The sequence below is a fragment of the Macaca mulatta genome, chromosome 12 (genome assembly GCF_049350105.2).
Source record: "Macaca mulatta isolate MMU2019108-1 chromosome 12, T2T-MMU8v2.0, whole genome shotgun sequence".
NCBI classification, from domain to species: Eukaryota; Metazoa; Chordata; class Mammalia; order Primates; family Cercopithecidae; genus Macaca; species Macaca mulatta.
The window spans coordinates 121458009-121479682 of NC_133417.1; the positions used below are offsets into that span (position 1 = coordinate 121458009).

Below are 21674 nucleotides of genomic sequence, written 5' to 3' on the forward strand. Positions count from 1 at the left end.
CACCTCCCACCAGGTCCCTGCCTTGACAAATGGTAATTGTGGGGATTCCAATTCGAGATGAGATTTGGGTCGGGACACAGAGCCAAACCCTATCATACTACAAGAAAGCATTGGAGAAACACTCCAGGACATTGGTCTGGGCAAAGATTTCTTGACTAATACCCCTACATGCACAGGCAACCAAAGCAAAAATGGGCAAATGGGATTACATCAAGTTAAAAAGCTTCTGCACAGCAAAGGAAACAATAAACAAAGTAAAGAGACGGCCCACAGAATGGGAGAAAATATTTGCAAACTATCCATCTGACAGGGAACTAATAACCAGAATATATAAGGAGCTCAAACAATTAAATAGGAAAATATCTAATAATTCCATTAAAAATGGGCAAAAGATCTGAATAGACATTTTTCAAAAGAAGACATACAAGTGGCAAACAGCTATATGAAAAAGTGCTCAACATCATTGATTATCAGAGAAATACAAATCAAAACTCTAATGAGTTATCATCTCACTCTGGTTAAAATGACTTTTATCCAAAAGACAGGCAATAACAAATGCAGGCAAGGATGCAGAGAAAAGGAAACCATTGTACACTGTTGGTGGGAATGTAAATTAGTACAAACCACTATGGAGAACAGTTTGGAGGCTCCTTGAAAAACTAAAAATAGAACTAACCCCGTAAGATTCATCAATCTTACTACCAGATATATACCCAAAAGAAATGTAACCTTGCTTTTTATATGCTATGGTAATGGTACAAATTTCCTATTACTCTGTTGAACAATAAAAATGATAATGGCAATTATTTATTTACTGCCTACTTTATATGCATTATCTCTGACATTACAAAGGTCCTCAGAGGCCAATTATCTTTATTTTAAAGATGAGGAAACCAGAGACCGAAAAAGCTAAGATACTTGCCCGTGTTCACAAAGGATTCTGACCTGATTCTGCTTCCATAGGTCCCCATTTTTAAAGTCAGACACCCATGGTAGCTTATTTAATCCAGGAAAAATGATAATAGTAGCAGTAAGGTGGCACGTGTTGGGGGGCCATGCCATGGTCAATGCCAGGGGTAATGGAGGACCCCTTTGACTGTGGCCAGTGGATCAAGGTCTTGCTCTGTGCCTTGCCTCTTATCTTCCATTCTGAACCCTGGTGTCCTGAAGGCCTCATAACTGGATCCTGCCCCTTCCAAAGCCTTTAGATCAGAGTTCTGATCATAGGTCTGCCTATTTTTCACTTTAGGTCCCTTCTTTGTCTCCCCAGTGTAATCTTAAAAAATGTCTTAAGAGAACACTCTCTGTATGTATGTAGGTGCATATTGTCTTTCTATTTTATCATTTGACAACTGAACAGATTCACAAAGAGAATTAACGAAGGCCGAGTGTAGAGGATTATACCTGTAATCCCAGCACTTTGGGAGGCCAAGGCAGGTGGTTCACCTGAAATCAGGAGTTCCAGACCAACCTAGGCAACGTGGACAAACCCTACCTCTACTAAAAATACAAAAATTAGCCAAGCGTGGTGTTGCGTGCCTGTTGTCTCAGCTACTCGGGAGGCTGAGGCACAAGAATTGCTTGAACCCAGGAGGTGGAGGTTGCAGTTAGCTGAGATCACACCACTGCACTCCAGCCTGGGCAACAGAGCAAGACTCTTAAAAAAAAAAATTAAAGGAGAATGACTGTTGTGAATGCTGCCAGGAAGCCACCTTGACCCCTACTCGGTAGGAAAGGGAGGCAACCTGTTACTGTCTTTGGTCTCCCAACCAGTGCATCCTTGGATTTAACACAAAGTTTTGTCATAGGGATATAAGGAAAGCTTTGTATTCACAATTTTAAAGAATTTTGATTACAAGTGACATACACACAGCTCAGACTAATATAAGCAAAATGAAATCGATTGGCTAATGTCTGGGAAATGTAGTGGAGAAGCTGGCTCAGTCATGAGTGGTTCCAGGAGAGGCAGGACCATCTCTCTCCTGCTCTTTGCTTTGTGTGTCTCTATTTCTTGACCATATTCAGAAGGTAGATGCTTCCTTGGCAGCAGAAGATGGGACCTTTTATTTTCCCTGACACACAGAAGTGCAGCTAGCAACCCTAGTGGAGGGAAACCGTGTCTCCCACTAGCTCTGTTGGATAAGTCCCAGGGAGGGCATGGAGAGCCTTCAGTCACATACCAATTTCTGAATCAACCCCTGTGGACACAGAAATAAGAGACTTTGACTATCCAAGCCTGAATCACAGTCTCATTTCTATGGCTACAGTGATTTTAGTGGTTCAGCCCTACCAAAACCATATGGCGTGAGTTTCCCATAGGAAAGAGTGTGTGCTGAATAGACAAAAGCAACAGGTGTCCACTGAAATGATTTGAGGAGCGATGGACAACATGAGCTAATGCCTCAGTCTTGAGGCTTTTGAGGGTGGGACTAGGACTTGCAATAAAGTCACCATAATTCACCAGACAGGTGTATGCTCTCAGCATGCTCAGGGCAGGGGCAGCTCCACCATTTCTGCATTTCTTCTTGGAAGACGGATACCTGCCTGTGTTGGACAGTGCAGAGGCCTCCCCTCTCAACAAGTCACCCTTTGGAAGGGCCACTACCTGGAACATAAGAGCTGGTATCCCAACTCTAACCTGTGGAAAAAGGGGCTAGTCCAGCTGACTAAAATTACCAAGCTCAGAGGGCCTGATAGAGACAGGCCCCTTCCTGCCCCTCTCCACCTGTTGCCTGGGAGTCTTGATCCTCTGGAAGAAAACTAACAGGCTGCTCAGTCAACAGGCCTTGACTCCAAGTCAGTTTTTGGAGAATGCGTTTGTTACTATTTGTGCTTATGTCTTTCTGTGTGTGGACCTGCGTGTCAAATGCAGATACATGGCTATGGTCCTCCTGGCTGAAAGAACACAATACAATTCTCCACCTGCCTGCTGATGATTGAAATTCCACCACTTATGGGATTACTCCCCTTGCTTCAGAATTACCTTCTCTTAAAAATGCAAATTTCCCAGAAGAGAAAATACTGTTAGCTTGCTTATTTATAGTTAATAAGAGTAAGCTTGCCAAGTTCTTTCATGAGAAATATTTTTTATGAAAAATGCTGAGCTTCTTAACAGAGTCTAGTAACTAAGCAATGGGGTTTTTGAAGGTGGTTTTATCTAATTTACATTTGAGGTATCCACCTGGCAAGAACTTCCATATTGCAGTTTCTCACCACAGTTTCTTATATGAATAAACTTCTGGTTACCATTGACTTCCTGATAAAACTCAATTATACACAACTGTAAGTGATACTATTTAAGTTGTAATGGAAAATCAAGGAGGAGGAATCATGTCCAATATTTGAGTTTAACACAGGGTTGAAATAAAGAAATAGCTCTAAGACAGAAATGGAAACCCTGAGTTCAGGACTCCAGATTTTGGAGTAGGAGGCAACTGGGAAAAATTTTAGGGTCTGAATTATTAGAAAAACTGCTGAAGGTGTCAATCTTCCCATAGACGGAGGGATGGCGAGGTTGGAGCTGACCTTAGCAGACACTGAAGGGCACGTGGCACACAGATATCTCGGTTACATCTGGCTGATGGGGGCCTCATTCACTTCCTTCTTTGCTTCTTGTATCAGGATAAAACTTTTAAATGCATTTCCACTTTGCTGAGAGGCAGTGTAATGCAGAGGTTAGCAGCCCAATGTATGGCCTTAGACAGCTGAGGTACAGATTCCCATGCCGCCATCTATAGTCATATGACCTTGGGCATCGTGCTTAACGTTTCAGGCCTCAGTTTCCTCCCCTGAAAAATGGGAATAACAGTAGTTTCCAACTTATGGGGTTGGAAAAACCCAAGCACCTTGGAGAAATAATTAATAAACAATAAAATAAAATAAATCCACTTCTGTATTATTTGATGCAGAGCCCAAGCTTTCTACTTTTTCACTTAACAGATTGTCCCCTCTCTATGGGGGAGGGCGCCTCAGACCCATGGACACCTTGGGGGTGTTCTATGCCAAGGTGCCAACTGCATCCGGCACGGTGCTTTCCTTGCTGGGCTGGACCTCAGAAAACGGCAGAGTGCCAGACTTTGGCCAATGCCAAAGGCACTGAGGTTGCTGTGTTTAGGACTTTTCCTTCTCGAAAGTTATGAGGGCATGGGCATCGGGTGAGCCTGCTTCTCTTTTCATCCATAACCCTAAACCCTCCTGAGCCATGGCAAGAATTGTCATGTAAACTCAGCTTTTTTTTCTGTAGGCGACGTAAACCATTTTTTTGTATCTACCCCAATCTCCAAAGCTTTCCTGTAGATCTCTCACATTCTAACCTCCCTGGTTGACCTGATCCAGATTTTCCTTAAATTGGCTGGTTGTCTTTCCTTAAATGTGTCACAGTGGCTATGCTCAAAGCCAGATTGCTGGCCGGGCGCAGTGGCTCATGCCTGTAATCTCATCACTTTGAGAGACCAAGGTGGTTATATCACCTGGGGTCAGGAGTTCAAGACTGGCCAACGCGGCGAAACCCCGTCTGTACTAAAAACACAAAAATTAGTCAGGTGTGGTGGCAGGTGCCTGTAATCCCAGCTACTTGGGAGGCTGAGTCTGGAGAATCGCCGGAATCCAGGAGGCAGAGGTTGCAGTGAGCCAAGATTGTGCCATTGCACTCCAGCCTGGGCAACAAGAGTGAAACTCTGTCTCAAAAATAAATAAATAAATAAATAAATAAATAAATAAATAAGCAAGCCAGATTGCTGGGGATGGGATCCTGGCTGGTGACTATGGGCAAGTTACTTAACCTCTTGGCCTCAGCGTTCACATCTGCAAAATGAAGATAAGAATGGTATCTGTTTCATCAGGTTGTTGGACTATTAAGTGAATTAATACGTATGAAGCGTTCCATTTGGTGCCTTGCACATAGTAAGAACTTCAGATGTTAGCTAGTATCTTGCCCCATACATGGGTCATACTTGCAGATGATGTGCAAGTGAACTCTGGGCTATTGTACATTACTCTGCATTAAATACCTCCACAGGAAATATAGACATTTGCCTGGTGGTATGAAGGATGACCTGCACGTCGGAAAGTCATCAAGGTGTACTTTCACCTTTCTTCCCAGAGATGCATATAAAATATAAAACCCCAATTCATTAATTTCTGTACTCATAAATTCAATTTCCCAAGGCACTGGGAATTTACCATCCTGTTGGGCGGAGAAGTCAGAACTTGACCTTTCTTTTCTACTCTGTGATTGACCTTGTGTGTTAGAACAGAAGTTGAAGGAAGAGGAGGCATGTCTCCTAGATGCTGAAGGTACTGTTGCTCTCTTCCAAGAGTGTCTTACTCCTTCACAAATATTCATTGAGAACCTAGTGTGTGCCAGGTACTGCTGTGGGTCCTGAAAATACATCAGTAACCGAGGAGGATGAGGTCTTTGTTCTCTTGGAGCTTGAGTTATCAAGATCCAACAAACGCCAGCATTCTACAAGAGTTTATTATTAATTGCCTCTTCTTCTTCAGTACAACATATTCAAATGATGACCCTCAATGACTGCAAGAGTCTAAAAAGCCTTGTGAACCACCAAAGAAAGACAACAAGATGGCCACTATAGTTTTGATGATATGCATATTTGTTGTATTATACCTTTTTTTCATTTCTTTTCTTTTCTTTTTTTTTGGAGACCAAATCTTGTTCTGTCACCCAGGCTGGAGTGCAGTGGTGCAATCTTGGCTCACTGCAACCTCCACCTCCTGGGTTCAAGTGATTCTCCTGCCTCAGCGTCCCAAGTAGCTGGGATTACAGGTGTGTGACACCATGCCTGGCTAATTTTGTATTTTTAGTAGAGACGGCATTTCACACATTGATCAGGCTGGTCTCGAACTCCTGGCCTCAAATGATCTACCCGCCTTGGCCTCCCAAAGTGCTGGGATTACAGGCATGAGCCACTGAACCTAGCCTTTTTTTCTTTTTAGAATTGGGGTCTTGCTATGTTGCCCAGGCTGACCTCAAACTCCTGGGCTCAAGTAATTTTCCTACCTCAGCCTCCCAAGTAGCTAGGACTAAAGCATGTGCCACTGCAACCCACTCTGTAATACTTTTCTGAAAACAGATAGTCCATATAACACATCTATAGCCTCCATAAATGCTTAAACTGAAAGGCCTGTTCCTAGACCATAGTGAAAAATAAATACACTTCCTCTACATGGTTTATTTGCACAGTGTGATTGGTTTTCATTTGTTTGTATGTTTTCCTTGTATGTGTCCTTCAGTCTCTCTCCAAGTGCGTCTTTCTTAACTCTCTGATTTTGAGCTTCATCAGGGAGAAACCTTTCTAAGCCTGTGCACACCCCACTGATGTTGTTGCCGGACCCACAGCCAGCCCCAGGGTGGGAGGGCCAGATGAAGTTGAAGGGAAAAAAAGATCTTGTCTGCTGCCTCATAATATGTCCAAGCCCTCTCATGAGGCCTTAACGTGGGTGCTGTCCTCTGATAGTCAAAGGACACTGTCAGGGCAATGAGGTCCTAACAACCCTCTCCCAACCTCTGTGAAATGACCCGATGGAGTGGAGCTCTGCAAACTTCCTCCGGCACCCATGGTCTCTGCTTCTAGGATTCCTAGGCAGAATCCTTGGGAGAGCCTGGGGCCTGAAGGACTCTGTCTGCTAGGATGCCAAGAAGAGGCCAGGCGTTCACTGCAGATTCACACAGAGGCACACAGAAGGGAACACCCCTGTCTGCCCTGCCCCATCCATGCCCTCAAAGGAGAAATGAAAATGTGCTTGATTTCTTGTGATGAGAGAGAATCTAGCGGTGGGGCAGACACAGGGAGAAAGAAGGCTGTTTACACCACAGAGGGAGGATAGGGAAGAGGAAGAAAAACTCGCATATGGAAAGGGACACTAATGGTAGGGAAAGAAGTTTTATTTTCAAGCTTTTAAGAGAATATTACAAACAACAGAGAGTTTTAAAAAACCCTAAAAACTAGTTTAAAAAAGTACTTGACAGTGTCCTTTTAATACCCATGGATGATGCGGCCATTGTGCAGTGACAACCAGAAACTCTGCAGGTGACCACCCAGTGGCCTTCCCTGGCAGGGTCCCCCGAGCGAGCAGGGGGGGTCCAGGGGTAGTGCTCCCTGCCAGGCACCCCTGGGCCCACCTGGCTGCACGGGAAGGACCAGGGAGCATGAAGCACTGAGCGTCAGCCTGACTGCCTCTTTGGGGAGGGTTCTAAGCAGCAAGGAATGCTTAGATTGGGCTCTACTCCACTCCTTGGGGCACACTGGCCAAGCTCCTCCCGACCACTGCAGCTGCAGGGGTGCCCTACCGTGAGGGGACTGGGTATGTGCATGTGCCAAGACAAGAAAGGGCTGGCATTGCCCATGTCCTGGCCATGGTGGGATTGGGTAGTTGGGAAAGTTGCTCCGGGATTGACAGCTTCCAAAGCTGAAGCCACAGCAGCAGAACTGTGCTTCAAATACTCACTGGAAATCTGTACTTTTCTCTAGAGGGGTGTGTGTGTGTGTGTGTGTGTGTCCTGTAAACATCTTTGAACCAAAGCACTATAAAATAAATTAACAAGGGCACAGAAAGACACCCTTTTCCAAACCTAAGCCCTCTTTGAGCCCACCTGAAATCGGGAGTTCCATTTGGAAGTTCCTTCAGGAAGGAGACACACCTCTCCCTCTGGCTGCTCACACCAGCTCTCCCTCCCTTCGCATCCCTCCCTGACCATCCACCCCTCCATCCCCACAGCCATTTGTCAGCGAATCTTGCCCATCCAAATGAGCCCAGGATCCCCAAAGGCAGTGTGTCCCTGCCAGCTCGCTCACGAGCCTCCCCCTTTCCTGGCTGCCTGCAGAACACAGCCCCAGGAGAAACAAAACCAAACAGGGTGAGAGCAGAGCAGACCACAGACGCTTTTCCTCTTGGCCCCCTTGGCCTCCGGCACTGCCACCAGTCACACAGGCTTTGCCTGCCCTCCGCCTCTGCTTCTTCAGGTACCTTGCCTGCGGGCGCATTGGGGCAGGTTTTTTCTGTTGGGCCGGGTTCAGCCTGTATTGCACTTTGTTGTTGAGTTGGTGTTGGTTTTCATTGCTGTTGTGTGAGTGGCATTGACTGATTGGAAATAGCAGAACTGCTCCCGCACCAGCCTCACTCCCACTCTGAGCCTGCCCCAGGCTCCTGCCAGGCCCCCCACCCTCTGCCTGCTCCCTCTGCTGGCTCTGGGGGTGCCACTGCACCTCCCCACCCTGCTCCGGGCCCTCAGTGGTGGTCATGGCCTTCCTCCTGGGCCTCTGCTCTCACACTGTCGTGACTCTCATGACCAGCTCTCGGCTGCTGCCTGGGGGACTCCGCTGTTCATGGGGTCTCAAGTGACTCAGGATGTGCAGGATGGTATAAGCACAGTGGTGTTGGGACAGAGGGCCTGAGGGGTGGCTGGCAGCCTGGGCAGGGCCCTGCTCAGGGGCAGGGGTGCCTGCGCCCTCCTCTTCCGAGGAGGGGATATTGGCCTGGGTGGATGAGGAGGTCCGGGGGTTGGTCCTGCCTCCTGCCTTTTGATCCTCCAGGTCTTTTGTCTTGTCATAGTTCAGCACTTTCCACTGCTGGTTGACAGCCTGCCACCGTTTAAAGATGCGATACACCGAGGGTCCCTCATGGATGATGAGACCTGAGGCAGCAGGGAGAGGAGAAACAGAGGCCAAATGAGAGGAAGTGGGTCACTGCCAGGAGACCACAGTCTCTGAATCTATGCAAGGTATGGGCGTTGGCTCCAGTGCTGAGCCACAGGCAGACTATCCCTAGATTCCCAGGCTCAGCGAGTTCCAGTAGGCAGAAGGTGGAGGGGCCACCAGGCCGAGTCCATGAAATAGTTGAGCACCTTCAGGCAGTGCCTTCGCCCACTTCTATTCCACCCCACCCCCTTCCTGCCTTGACAAAATCCAAATTCATCCACTAAGGCATAATATAAATATCTTTTCCTCCCTCTATTATGTATCCATGGCACCCAGTCCTTAGCAGATGTTGAACGAATTGTGTGCTTTTAAAGTACCACAAAAGAAATCCCATGGTCGGTTGCTCCACACCTGCTAAAGGTTGCTGGAAATCCCACTGGTTAACTCTTTGCACGGATACCCCAGTGCTACTGAGATACAAACAGCCCTGGGAGAGATAATTTGATGCAGTTATATCTGCCAGAGGCAGTGATAGAGTTGGAAACAAGCTACACCAGGCAGCAAGGCAAATAAATAATCATTGTATGCCTACTATGTGCCAAGCACTGAGGATACTGCAGTCAGCAGGACACCCTCTGAGAGCTTACATCTTCACAGAGACACACAATAGATGTGTAAACAAACCAATGTGACAATTTCAGGAGCTGACAAATGCCTTAAGGAAGATAACTGGGGTTAAATAGCCACTGGCTGTGGGCACTGAGATCCTGTTTCAGCAAGGGCGGTGGGAAAGGCCTTTTGGAGGAGACCATATCCGAGTTGAGACCTAAGTGATGAACAGGAGAGATCCATGCAAAGATCTGGAGAGAGAGCACTTCGGTGGTAGGAACTCCAAGCGCAAAGTCCACGAGGTGGGAATGGAATGAGCAAGGTCAGAGAGAAGGTCAGTGTGATCAGTACAGTGCAGCAGTGAGGAAGTGGAGGGAGGTAAGGCGAGCAGAGGCCAGTGAATGGCAGGGCCTTATAGGCCATGGCAAGGGATTTGCACTCTATCCTGAGTGTAATGGGAAGACATTGACGGTTTCAGTAGGGGGAATGCTGTGATCTGATTCAGACTTCATAAAGCCACCGGTGGTGCATGTGAAGAGGGCCAAGAGAAGGCGTGGAAAGCCAAGCAGGAAGCAGTGGCGTCATGCGAGTTGGGAATGGTGATAGCGTTGACTAGGGTCATGGCAGTGGAGCAGTGAGAAACTGCTGGAGTCAGGCTGTGTGCTGGATGTAGTGCTAAGACTTGCTGACTGGCAAGGTGGGAGTGAAGAGAAAGATCTGGACAACTCCGAAGCTCTTGGCCTCAGCAGCTGCATAAATGGGGAGCCATTCCCTGAGAAGTGGAGGGCATCAGGGTAGGCTATGGATTTGTGTGGTAGCTGTGGTGACCGAATTCGTTTCCTATCGCTGCTGTGACAAAGTACCACACATCTGGTAGCTTAAAATGGGACGCATGTTTCTCTTACAGTTCTGAAGATCAGAAGTCTAAAATCAGTCCCACTGGGCTGACGTGAAAGTGTCAGCAGGGCACCTTCTGGTTCTTTCTGGAGGCTTTGAGGGGGAAGAATCTGTCTCCTTGCCTTTTTTCAGTTTCTAGAAATTGCAACTTCTGCCTCTTTCTTGCATCGTTCCAGCCTCTTTCTTCTGTTCTCACCTCTCCTACTATTCTTCTGTCATTAAATCTCCCTCTCCTTGTAAGAACACTTGTGGCTACATTTAGGGCCCACCTGAATAATCCAGGATACTGTCCCCATTTCAAGATCCTTAAATTAATCACATTGGCAAAGTCTTTTTCCATATAAGGTAACATTGACAGGTTTAGGGATTAGGACCTGCATGTCTTTGGGGCCCATGATTCAAGTCTATCAGAGTGATTACTAGCTACATTTTAGTCATGGTTAGTTTAAGGTGTCTGATAGAAAGCTAACTAGAAGGATCAGATGGGCAATTGGACATATGAGTCCGAAGCTTAGGGAGAGGTCTGGCCTGGAGATAGAAGCCATCATTGTAGAGGTAGAACTTGAAGACTTGGAAATGGCTGAGACCTCTTAGGGGAGAGAAGAAGGCCAAAGACAGAGCCCTGGGCTTTAGGTGTTTAGAGGCTTGGTGGAGGCTTTGGTGGAGATAGGGCCAAGGAATGAGGCTCAAAAGAAGCAACCAATGGGGTAAAAGCAAGACCAGCAAGTGTGAAGACCCAAAAGCCTAGGGAAGGATTCAGAAAGAGTGCAGTGACTCTTTACAATGTTATCAAGAGGTCAACTTGAGTAAATTGGGAAATGAGCACTGGTTCCACGGGCACAGATGGCGGGAGAATGATAGAAATGACAGTGGGAAAATCAGGTAGTTCTCATCCAAGCACACATACATATTTTTTTCCCCATGAAGTCATCAGCTAAGAAAGAAGAGATAAGAGAGGAAGTGTTAAAGATTTGTGAAGAGAGGAGAAGGTGGGAAATAATTATCTCGGAAAGTAGGAGTGTGAATTTACAAGGGAGATGCGGTAGAATTAGCTCACTGTGTTAAGTGTCCATTTGAGATTTGTGGCCATAAATCTGAAGTGACTCTAGTCACTGGTTGTGTGATTTTTCTCCACACCTTCAAACTGCTTGCTCAGGTGCACATGTGGAAGAAGAAGAAATCTGGGTTTAACCAGGGTAAACTGTTTCCCTGGGCAAGCAGACATGAGAATTATATGTACTTGCAAGAGAGTGGTTATCCTGCTGGACCATGGAGCCCAGGCTGGGGATGGGGGAGAATAGAAGAGGTATAAGAAATAATGAAAAGTGGAAAGTGAGAGAGTCAAGGCCACGTCTTTATGAGGTTGGAGGATTCTTGGAGTCAGTGAATAGGGAGTGATGGTCAGAGAGTATGATGTTTCAATCCAGATTTTGGAAGTGGTGTGGTTACTGGCGATTATGAATCCAGGATGTGACTATTTGATTGGGGCTGGTGTGTGCTGGAGGAAAAGATCTTTGGAGCAATAGCAAAGCCAGGGAATTGGAAAGACTATCTGCCTCAGCCATCCTCAATGCTATCACACCAAACATTCCCTTTCTATAACAAATTTATTTTAACATCACCATTCCTATCCTGAAATGAAATTCATAAGCTACTGCAAACTACTATGTCTTTTAAATTAATATAATGCCCTAACAGATAATGTCAAATGAAAATAATAAAGGGAAATCTTTTATAACAAAACAATAAACATTTCAGTGAAAACGCTGCAGCACAACTACATTAGAAAAAGGACAAACAAATAAACAAACCCCAGACATTTCCAAAATGCCTCTGGGGGACAGGCCCGTCTCTGCCGAGCACTGATCTATGTAGCTGCTGAGGACAAGAGTTGGGGGAGTGTATGAGCAGGTGCGTGAGGGTATCTGAGGACTGAGTAGGTGGCCAGCAGCCAATAGCATCCAGAAGTGAAAATGGGTGATAAAGAAAGATACACTTCGGCCGGGCATGGTGGCTCATGCCTGTAATCCCAGCACTTTGGGAGGCTGAGGCAGGTGGATCACTTGAGGTCAGGAGTTCAAGATCAGCCAGGTCAACATGGTGAAACCCTGTCTCTACTAAAAATACAAAAATTAGCCAGGTATGATGACATGCGCCTGTAATCCCAACTATTCAGGAGGCTGAGAGAGGAAAATTGCTTGAACCCAGGAAGTGGAGGTTGCAGGGAGCCGAGATCACACCACTGCACTCCAGTGTGGGTGACAAGAGCAAGACTCTGTCTGAAAGAGAAAGAGAGAGAGAGAGAGAAAGCAAGAAAGAAAGAAAGAGAGAGAGAGAAAGCAAGAAAGCAAGGAAGGTAGGAAGGAAAGGAGGAGGGAGGGAAGGAAAGAAGGAAAGAAGGAAGGAAGGAACGAGGGAGGGAGGGAGGGAAGGAAGGAAGGAAGAAAGAAAAAAGAAAGAAATAAAGAGAAAGAAAGAAAGAAAGAAAGAAAGAAATAAATAAATAAAGAAAGAAAGACAGACAGACTTTGAAGGGGCTGGGGCTTCTGAAGGATGAAGGAAGAGAAGTAGTTTCGAGTAGTGATGGAAATCAAGAAGGACATGGACCCCACTTCCAGACCCCACAGGACACGGTATATGGGAGAAAGAACAGCCGCCACCAGCGTGAGGGAAACAATGTTCTCAGGACACAGCCATGCTTCAGGTAGGAAAGATGAAGGGAACGCGCAGAGAGAAGATTGCTAATGAGGGACCATGAGGTGCAGTGGGGCACGGTGAAGGGCTGGGAAGACAGGCTCAGATGTAGGGATGAGCTGAGCAGGAAAGGGATGCTGGTGCAGACAGTGAGGCTGCCAGGGGCTGGGCCCTGTGATGGTGGGTGAGATGATCGCATGGCGGGCTTCATCCCACAGCCACTGAGGATCCAGGGGAGGAGCTGGCTCGGAGCAAACAGCAATGAGTGAACCCGGCCTCCTGGTGCAAAACCTCAGAGCCTCTTCAGTCTCCAACAGGCTGCAATTCTCAGAGACCAGAGCCACCCATACAGTCACTTTCTCCTGCAGTGTTCCAACTGTGTCTGAAATCACGCCTCACTCAACAACTCTTCAAGATTCATCGAGAAAGAGGTAGTCTCGGGGGTTTCTAGCTCTTTGTTTGGATCACAACCCTTTGAGGATCTAATGAAGGGAAGGACCATCTTCCTGGAGCGGAAAACAACCAGACACTCAAATTACCTTGTACTAAATCTCCTGAAGATCACCGGTGGACCCTCTGCTCTGGCCTGACAGATGCTGAGCAAAGAGATTTCCTTTCTGTCCCACTCTCTCACCCTCTCCCAATTGTACCAACTCCCATCATCTCTGCCAACCTTTTGAATGTGTACCTATGCAACCTTGGCCCTGAAGCCATGCGTCTGTCCATTTATCCCACAAACCTTGTTTGAACATTGCTATGCTCTTCTCTCCAGACTGTAAGCCCCTCGAGGACCGAGCCAGGTCTGGTTAATCTCCAGCAGCTAACACAGCACCGGGAGTGTGGAGTGTAATGGTACAGTGGAAGAGATGGGGTCTGGAGAGAGAGAAGCAGGATCTTCTGAAGCCCCAAATTCACTCTTTCCAGTAAGGGCCATTACACTTGATTCTCAATTAGCTTCTTGATCAGACAATTTTGTCCTGATTGAAGAGCGTGACTGAAATTTCTGGTGTGAATGCTGCTTTCCAATTATCTAACTGTCTAGTGTTCAGGAAGTAGGTAAACCATTTTAATGGGTAGCTGGCTGAAGGCGAGGAAGGTGGACCTGTTTTTCTAGATAATGCTTGTTTGGCAAAAGAGGGAAAAGCACAAACTACCTCATTCAAAGCCACTCTTCTCAGCCCTTCCTCTGCTCCTTGCTCTACAAATTTCTTATTGATTCCTTGGGTGGCAGCATATTGAAAAAACAGGAGAAGATGACTGGGGCTCATCTGATACGAGCAGGTGACATGGCCAAAGTTGAAGAGGTGGGAAAAAGGGAAGGGGGATAGAGAATGTCAGTGGATAGAGAAATAAACTGGATTCGACTAGGAAAAAAGGCTGCCGGTGAACAGAGACAGAAAAGTCATAGGAGGAGATAATGGAAAATGAGGGGGCATAGTAACATCAGAAATCCAACAAGTTTGGATTAAGTCCTTTCTGGCTTTTTAAAACTTAATTTAATGGTTTTCTAGTGATCACTTACAATGCACCCAACCCTGGGCTGTATTTGTGGGAAATCCAGTCCCAGAAGAATTGTCTCCATCTTTCCAATGTCTCTCCACCTTCCGGGGCTCCTCTTCCTCATAAAGCTGCAAGCTCCATGGGTCATCAGAATCCCATCCCCACTCCATGTCCTGCTAGTGGCCTGGGTTAAGTGACATAAAAGTTGCTGACAACTCTAGACCAGTGCTTTTCACTGGTGACAGTTTCACGGGTTTCACTGGTTTTGACAGGGTCTCTGTCTGTTGCCCAGGCTGGAGTGCAGTGGTGCAATCACGGCTCACTACAGCCTCGACCCAGGTTCAAGCGATTCTCCCGCCTCAGCCTCCCAAATAGCTGGGACTTCAGGCGCACACCACCATGCCTAGCTAATTTCTGTATTTTTTGCAGCGACAGGGTTTTGTCATGTTGCGGTCTGGTCTCAACTCCTGAACTCAAGTGATCTTCTTGCCTCAGCCTCCCAAAGTGCTGGGATTCCAGGCATGAGCCACCACACCCAGCTGCATTTCACACTCTATTGTGCATCAGAATCACCCAAAGAGCTTGTTAAGACAGATTCCCAGGCTGCAACCCTGGAGGACTACTGGCTCAGTAGCTCTGGGCTGAGGCCTGAGAATATGCATTCCTAAGAAACCTCAGGTGAGACTGATGCTGCCTGTGTGTGGACTGCTAGGCTAGGACATAGTTTTTATCCCTCAAAGAAAGCTCTAAATTTTGATCACGAAAATTGTTATAAGTAACTTTAAAAAGTAATCTACTTCCAGATGCCATAGACATGAACATGGGAAGAAATGGAAGAAATAAGTACTTCCTCTCCTAGATCCAAAGACCTTCGAGCCCCACAACTGAGTTAACTTACTAGTGAGTGTGTATTCTTATTAAGCTTTCAGAGTGTTTGCCGCTTACTCACCTTGAGTCTTTAGATAAGGGACTTCCTCTCTCTCTGAGACTCAGTTTTCTCATCGTAAACCCTTCCTCATAGGGTTGTTATGAGATTAAATAAAGTAATGGGTCCTGCATGCCGATACCTGGTACTGTGCCTGGGACACATGTAACTCTCAATGCCACATTGTATTGATTATTGTGGGGGAGATAACAGGACACAAGAAAAGCCCACTCATCTCTCTTCTTCCTTCTTCATTGGCAACCTCGTCCCCAATAAAAGTACCTGCTCTTTCATCTCCTGACTGCTCTCCTCCCCAGCCCTCAGCCAAGTCATTTTCTATAGATGAATGACATGCCAGAGCTAAAAAGCACTCTAGAGACCAACTGATTCTCATACTGGTGCCTCCTCTCCAACCACAGAGAGATACTCTCCCCCGTAGAATTCCCCACTGTCAGACAGCTATGGGGTGAGGCTTAGTAGTGTCTCACTCTGAAGCTCTAGCATTGCCAACCACCCATTTTCCAGATTCCACTCCTCCAGTGCCCACCCCTGTTAAGAACCTGGACCAAAGCACATATTGGGCAAGGGTTGAAAGAAATGAATATAACCAGCTATTTTGGGTAGGTTCAGGGGGTGCTGCTGGAAGAGGCCAGATTGACAACATTACCACCTGCCCAGTATTCTCCAGGGTGCATCTTTATACTGGACACAGGTATGGCCAGGCTGCACATCACATGAGCTATTATAAAATTACAAAGCTTATTATAAAGTTATCATAAAGTTACAAAAGTAGTTTATTTAGGTAAACCTGCCAACACCTTTCTATCTTGAAGCAAGAGTTTTGTCTTTTAAAATCCCAAGGATTGCCCTTTGGAAATAGGGTATTTATTCCTGTTGGGCTATCCCAGTTCAGAACATTTCCGGAAATTGCTCAATGGGGTTGGCCTTCTGTGACAGAGATGGCTAACTGTCCACCAAAATCCATGCTCCCTTTCCTTGGTATAAAGTTGCCACTGAGAAGAAATTACATTGTCTAGCTTTCTGCACCAAGGGGAGACCAGGTGACTAGTACTGAATGTGACCACAAGCCAGGCCAGCATTTAAGAAATGGGTCTAGGGAGCACTCATTTCATTTGATTTTATAGAATGAGGTTTGCCCAATACAAGTAAAAAATAAAAACAAAGAAAACAGAAATGGGTGTTGAGAGAAAATGTGTGCAGGGCTGGGGCAGAAGATGACTTATTCACGCTTTCTTTAATTTTCTATTAGCTGGAGGCAAAAGACTCAGCAGCCCAAGGGGCCTGTGGAGCCCAGAGATGGAATGAGCTTGTGCCTCCAAATTGCTGTGTGGAAGAGAATCTCCTACTGCTCAGGAACTTCTATTGGGTTCAACCACTGACACATAGGGGCTTATTTTTTTATATCTGCTGAATATACCCTAGCTAACATACCTATAGCTCTAGGTTAGGGGCCACATGAGAAAAGAAGTTTGTGGCTTGATGGCATGTTTCATATTGTACCCAAAATTTATTATCTGGCTTGAGCATCCACCTTACGTATCAAATTGGGGCTATTTCTAGTCACAAACCCACTGCCAACAGACAGACCACTCCTGAATCTGTTCTGTGCCAAAGGAGTTCCCAAGAGATATTCCTAAAATATGTTGAGCTTTGTCAGCACAACTGGCATAAATGAAGTGCATCTCGAGGGGTCTCCTTGGAAAGGGACAATGCTGATTTGGCGCATCTGCTTCTAAATCAGTCATCTTCATCTCTAAGCATCCAGTCACTTGGCTGTGGAGATAGGTGGCTGTCACAGGAGGCTCCGGTGGGTGGGAAGGAGTTAACACGGAATCTAGAAAACCAGACAAGCCACATGCAAGTAACAGAACGTGGATGGGCATCATCTCGCCAGTTTCTGCAGCTGCTGCTTCTCATGTCAGTTTTGTGGCCCAGCCCAACATTGCTGGGGATGGCCCATGGCCACAAGTGTCAGCCTCTGCAAGCCCTGGCATCTCAGTGTGGAGGTGACATCAAAATCCTGGGATGTCAGATCTGGAAGGAACCTGGAGGTTGTTGGGTTCACCCCTCTCATTTTATAGATGAGGAACTAGTTGGAGAGACAGGGAGTAACTTGTCCAACGCCATAGAGGTGATTAGTAGCTGATATGGTTTGGCTCTGTGTCCCCACCCAAGTCTCATCTTGAATTATAATCCTCATGTGTCAAGAGAGGGACCTGTAATCCCCACGTGTCAAGGGAGGGAGGTGATTGGATCATGGAGGCGGTTTCCCCCATGCTGTTCTTGTGATAGTGAGTGAATTCTCACAAGATCTGTAAGTGGTTGGAAATTCCTCCTTCATTCTTCTCTCTCCTGCTGCTTTGTGAAGAAGGTGCCTCCTTCCACTTCTGCCATGATTGTAAGTTTCCTGAGGCCTCCCAAGCCATGTGGAACTGAGCCAATTAAATTTCTTTCCTTTATAAATTACCTAGTATCAGGGAAGTTCTTTATAGCAGTGTGAAAATGGACTAATACAGTGGCTATTCTGGTCTTCAGACCTAGATCTGCTTTCTAGTTTCTTATACTGCTAGGCTGCTTCCAACAAATGTTCCAAGTTTCCTAATCAGGAGATTAAAAGGTTTTACAGGTAGAGTCATTTATAGCTAGGAGGAGAGGAAGGAATTTTTGTAGCATATATATGTTTTTGTAGTTAATGTGGATTAAAATTAGGTTTGAAAGAAAAATGTTTGTACAATCCTGCTGCCCCCACCCTCTGCCTATTTGATATAAAATGAGATTTAAATTCCTTCATCTCAGAGGACAGGGGCTAGGCATCTTTAAATCACTGAAAAGAACCTCAGGGGACCACACACAGGGGAAGCTTAAAAAAAAAAAAACACAAAACTTTCTATAATTTTGCTGATTACCATATTCTACTGTTTTAAAGCTTTGGAAATAATCTCAGGAACATTTCTTTCCTTCCTTCCCTTGACCCCATTTCAATCACAAGTTAAAAACAAACATGATGAAGAAGAGAGCCTCATTTTTGCAGAGTTGACTATTTGGTGTCCAATCTCGTACTTCTGTGGAGTTAAAAAAAAATGGTTTTTTTGGTGCCAAAGCCCTTAATTAATTTGCTCTTGTTAAATCCTAATAACTTGACCCACTGGAGCAGAGAATGCCCCATTTGTTTGCTGGGAGGCTCTGTCAGCTTCTCTGCAGCAGAGGACAGCGTCATTAGAGATGGCAGAAGAGGAGGCAGGTGGAACGAGGACATTAGATGTAATCAGATCTTCTCATTGAGGGGACACGGGTGAGGGAAACAAGAACCTTCAAGAAAAAGCTCTGCTCCAAATAAGAGCAGACTTTTATTTACGTGAGGACACAGGTTCAGGCGATCTCTATATCTAGGCTGTGGCTGCATTCTGATTATAACAGTTTTGGCAAACATTTCTTGAATGTTCCCTCTGAGGGGAATCCACTCTGATCAAGCACTTCCTACCTGGTCCCTGATAATTACAAGGGCACACTCCTTTACATTTGCCACAGTGTTAAACCTCTGAACCGCCCTCTGATGATGGTGTTATTATCCTATTTCATAGACAAGGAAAGGGAAGCAGAGAGAAGTGCCAGTTCCTCAAGGTCACAAGGTTAGTAAGAAGCGGAGCCCTGGGCCATTCTGTAGCATGGCTGCCACTTGGGAAACCCACCACTCTGGCCTTTGTGACTCAGTCCTTCCTATTGTTTTCTCATTCTCTATCTTCACCCGTCCCTTACTTGGTTAGTGTCCCCTGGTCCTCTGTCCTCAGTCACCTACTCTCTGAGCACTGCAGTATCTCATCAAAACCCACAGCTTCAAACACGTTTTATTGTTCACTTCCAAATCCATCTTCAAGCCTCATTATCCAACTGCCTACAGAAACCTAGGCATCCATCAGAGATTTTTTTTTTGAGACAAATTTCACTTTGTCACCCAGGCTGGAGTGCAGTAGCATAATCAGCTCGCTATAACCTCAAACTCCTGGGCTCAAGTGATCCTCCTGTCTCAGCGTCTTGAGTAACTGGAACTGCATGTGTGCACGACTAGGCAGGGCTGATTTTTAAAATTTTTGTAGAGATGAGGACTCACTCTGTTGCCTAGGCTGGTCTTGAACTCTTTATTTCAAGTGATCCTCCTGCCTTAGCCTCCCAAAATGCTGGGATTACAGGCGTTAGCCATCATGTCTGGCCTACCAGAGATTTTTAACCCTCTTTTATCACCAGCCCCAACCCCATCAGTCACCAACTCTTGTCAGAACAGGACCAGTGCCGTCAACATCTTCCTCTATGTCACAAGAGGGGGCCACCTGTGTGCTATAAAAGGCCCCTCCCTCTTTCTACCCTGACAAAGAGAGCCCTTCTCGGTACTGCCTTCTCCTCCTTGTATTCCATAATGTACTCCATGTGTCTTGTTTCTCTTCTACTACAAACTCTTGGCTTAGAGAGGCTCTTGCCTCTCTACCTGGATTTTAGACTTAAGATAGTCCTTTTGTTTTGGTGCCTTTGCTAAGGACATACCCTTTGGTTGTCCTTTGTTCTATCCATTGCCCATCCCTTTCTCAGGCTCCGCTATGGTGCCCATTCCCCACTCAAGCCACACCATGGGACTCTCACTCTCCTGAGAGGGACCCAAACAACCCTATCAAATCTACATCCTAAGTACCTCTCAAGGTCTTCCCTACACTTCTTCCCCACTGCCACTGTGTTGCATCTCTTCATTTCTTGCTTAGCCTATTACAAGCATTTTCCAACAAAGTCCTTCCCTTCCCTATTCTGTCCACCTCTGACCCATTCTCTCCATAGTTGCTAGAGTTCAATTTAAAATGCACATCTGATCATATTTCCCCATTTGAAATTTTATCAATGCCTCCCCACCACCAGTGGGGTCAAATCTGAGTGCCTTAGCACATGACCCATGACTCTGTGGGATTTGGCCTGGCCAACTTCTCCAAGCCCCTTGCCCATCACCCACCTCCCAGCCAAAATATTTGCATTGAGCTATAAAGACTCCCCAATATTTCCTGAGCTACCTGGCTCATGCATGTCTCTGCACCTCCATACAATGCTAGTTCCTTTGCCTGAAATGCTCTTTCCCCCAGTTCTGGATGAACTTTGATTTGTCTTTGGAAACAAGTTTAAGGATAGCGTTCCTTCCTTCAAGAAGCACTCCTGGACTCCCCCAAGAGAGTCAATTGCTCTCTGCTCTGCTCTACCTTCCTCTGTACTGTGTACACCCCATACTGAATTGTGATTTATTTGTAGACTATGAGCTCCTTGAGGGCAAGGAACTGTGTCTTATTCATCTTTTTGTGAATGTTCTCTAGTTTTGGGAACAAAACGAGGCAGCCAACAAAAGCTACTGAAGGAATGGATATGACCCGCTCTGACTCAAGTTCCTCTTTCCTGGGTTCACGCTCATTCTTATGTTCAGACCTCAGTCCCAGTTCTTATTATATGGGATTCAGTGATTACCTTGTCTGCATCCCGAAAAGAAGAAAGATTCTTGAAAGCAGGTGACTCTCTCATTTGAGTGTATATACCCAGGTTCCTCTGAATAATTTCTTTTCTTTTCTGAGACATGGTCTTGCTGTGTCACCCGGACTGGAGTACAGTGGCACTGTCATAACTCACTGCAGCCTTGACCTCCTGGGCTCAAGTGATCCTCCTATCTAAGCCTCCCAAGTCTCTGGGACTACAGCTACACACCACCACACTCGGCTCTTTTTTTTTTTTTTTTTAAGAGATGTCCCTAGTACACCGCTCCAAAAGGAAAGGTAAATACATTGTTTGGCCTCCCAATGTGCTGAGATTACAGGCGTGAGCCACTGTGTCTGGCCTGAATAAATATTTTTTAATTAATGAATGAATGGGTTCCCCAAGTTCATGGTAACTAGATTTAGCTTCTCCCACCTGAAGAACCTTTCACTAGAGTGTCTTATAGGGGGATAAACCATCAAATTTCATCTCAATTTTTCAGGCTTCTTTCTCAATTGATGTCAAAATAGCACAATCAAAAAGGAGATGCAACAATGGCTAACCTCCCAAACCCTGAATATAAGACAGGAGCAGCTGGGACTCACTTAATTTCTGATTGTTACCAGCAGTTATCGTGAGGGTCAAAATATTACTGGACTAATTTCTCCCCCCAACCTGCCTCCCCAACCAAGCTCTGCATTTGCAGTTTTAAAGAGCAATCAGAGAAGAAACAGATAGTAGAAAGAGCCTTGGAATTAGAGCCAGAGGTTCTTGGTCCAATCCTCTGCTCCACCATTTTCTTAGCTGTGTGACTTGGAGCACAGGTACTTAAGCCTTTCCTCACCTGTTACATATGCATCCTAATACTTATCTTGCTT

The 21674-nt window shown here is 45.9% G+C and overlaps 1 protein-coding gene across 1 annotated transcript in view; it reads right to left on the minus strand.

The window, feature by feature from the left end:
• Positions 1–7494: 7494 nt before the first annotated feature.
• MARCHF4 (membrane associated ring-CH-type finger 4) overlaps positions 7495–21674 on the minus strand; it is a 111520-nt gene continuing 97340 nt past the window's right edge. Inside the window, 1 exon segment of the mRNA NM_001266961.2 lies at positions 7495–8653. Within this exon segment, the coding sequence (NP_001253890.1) occupies positions 8286–8653 (368 nt within the window). The 3' untranslated portion in view covers positions 7495–8285.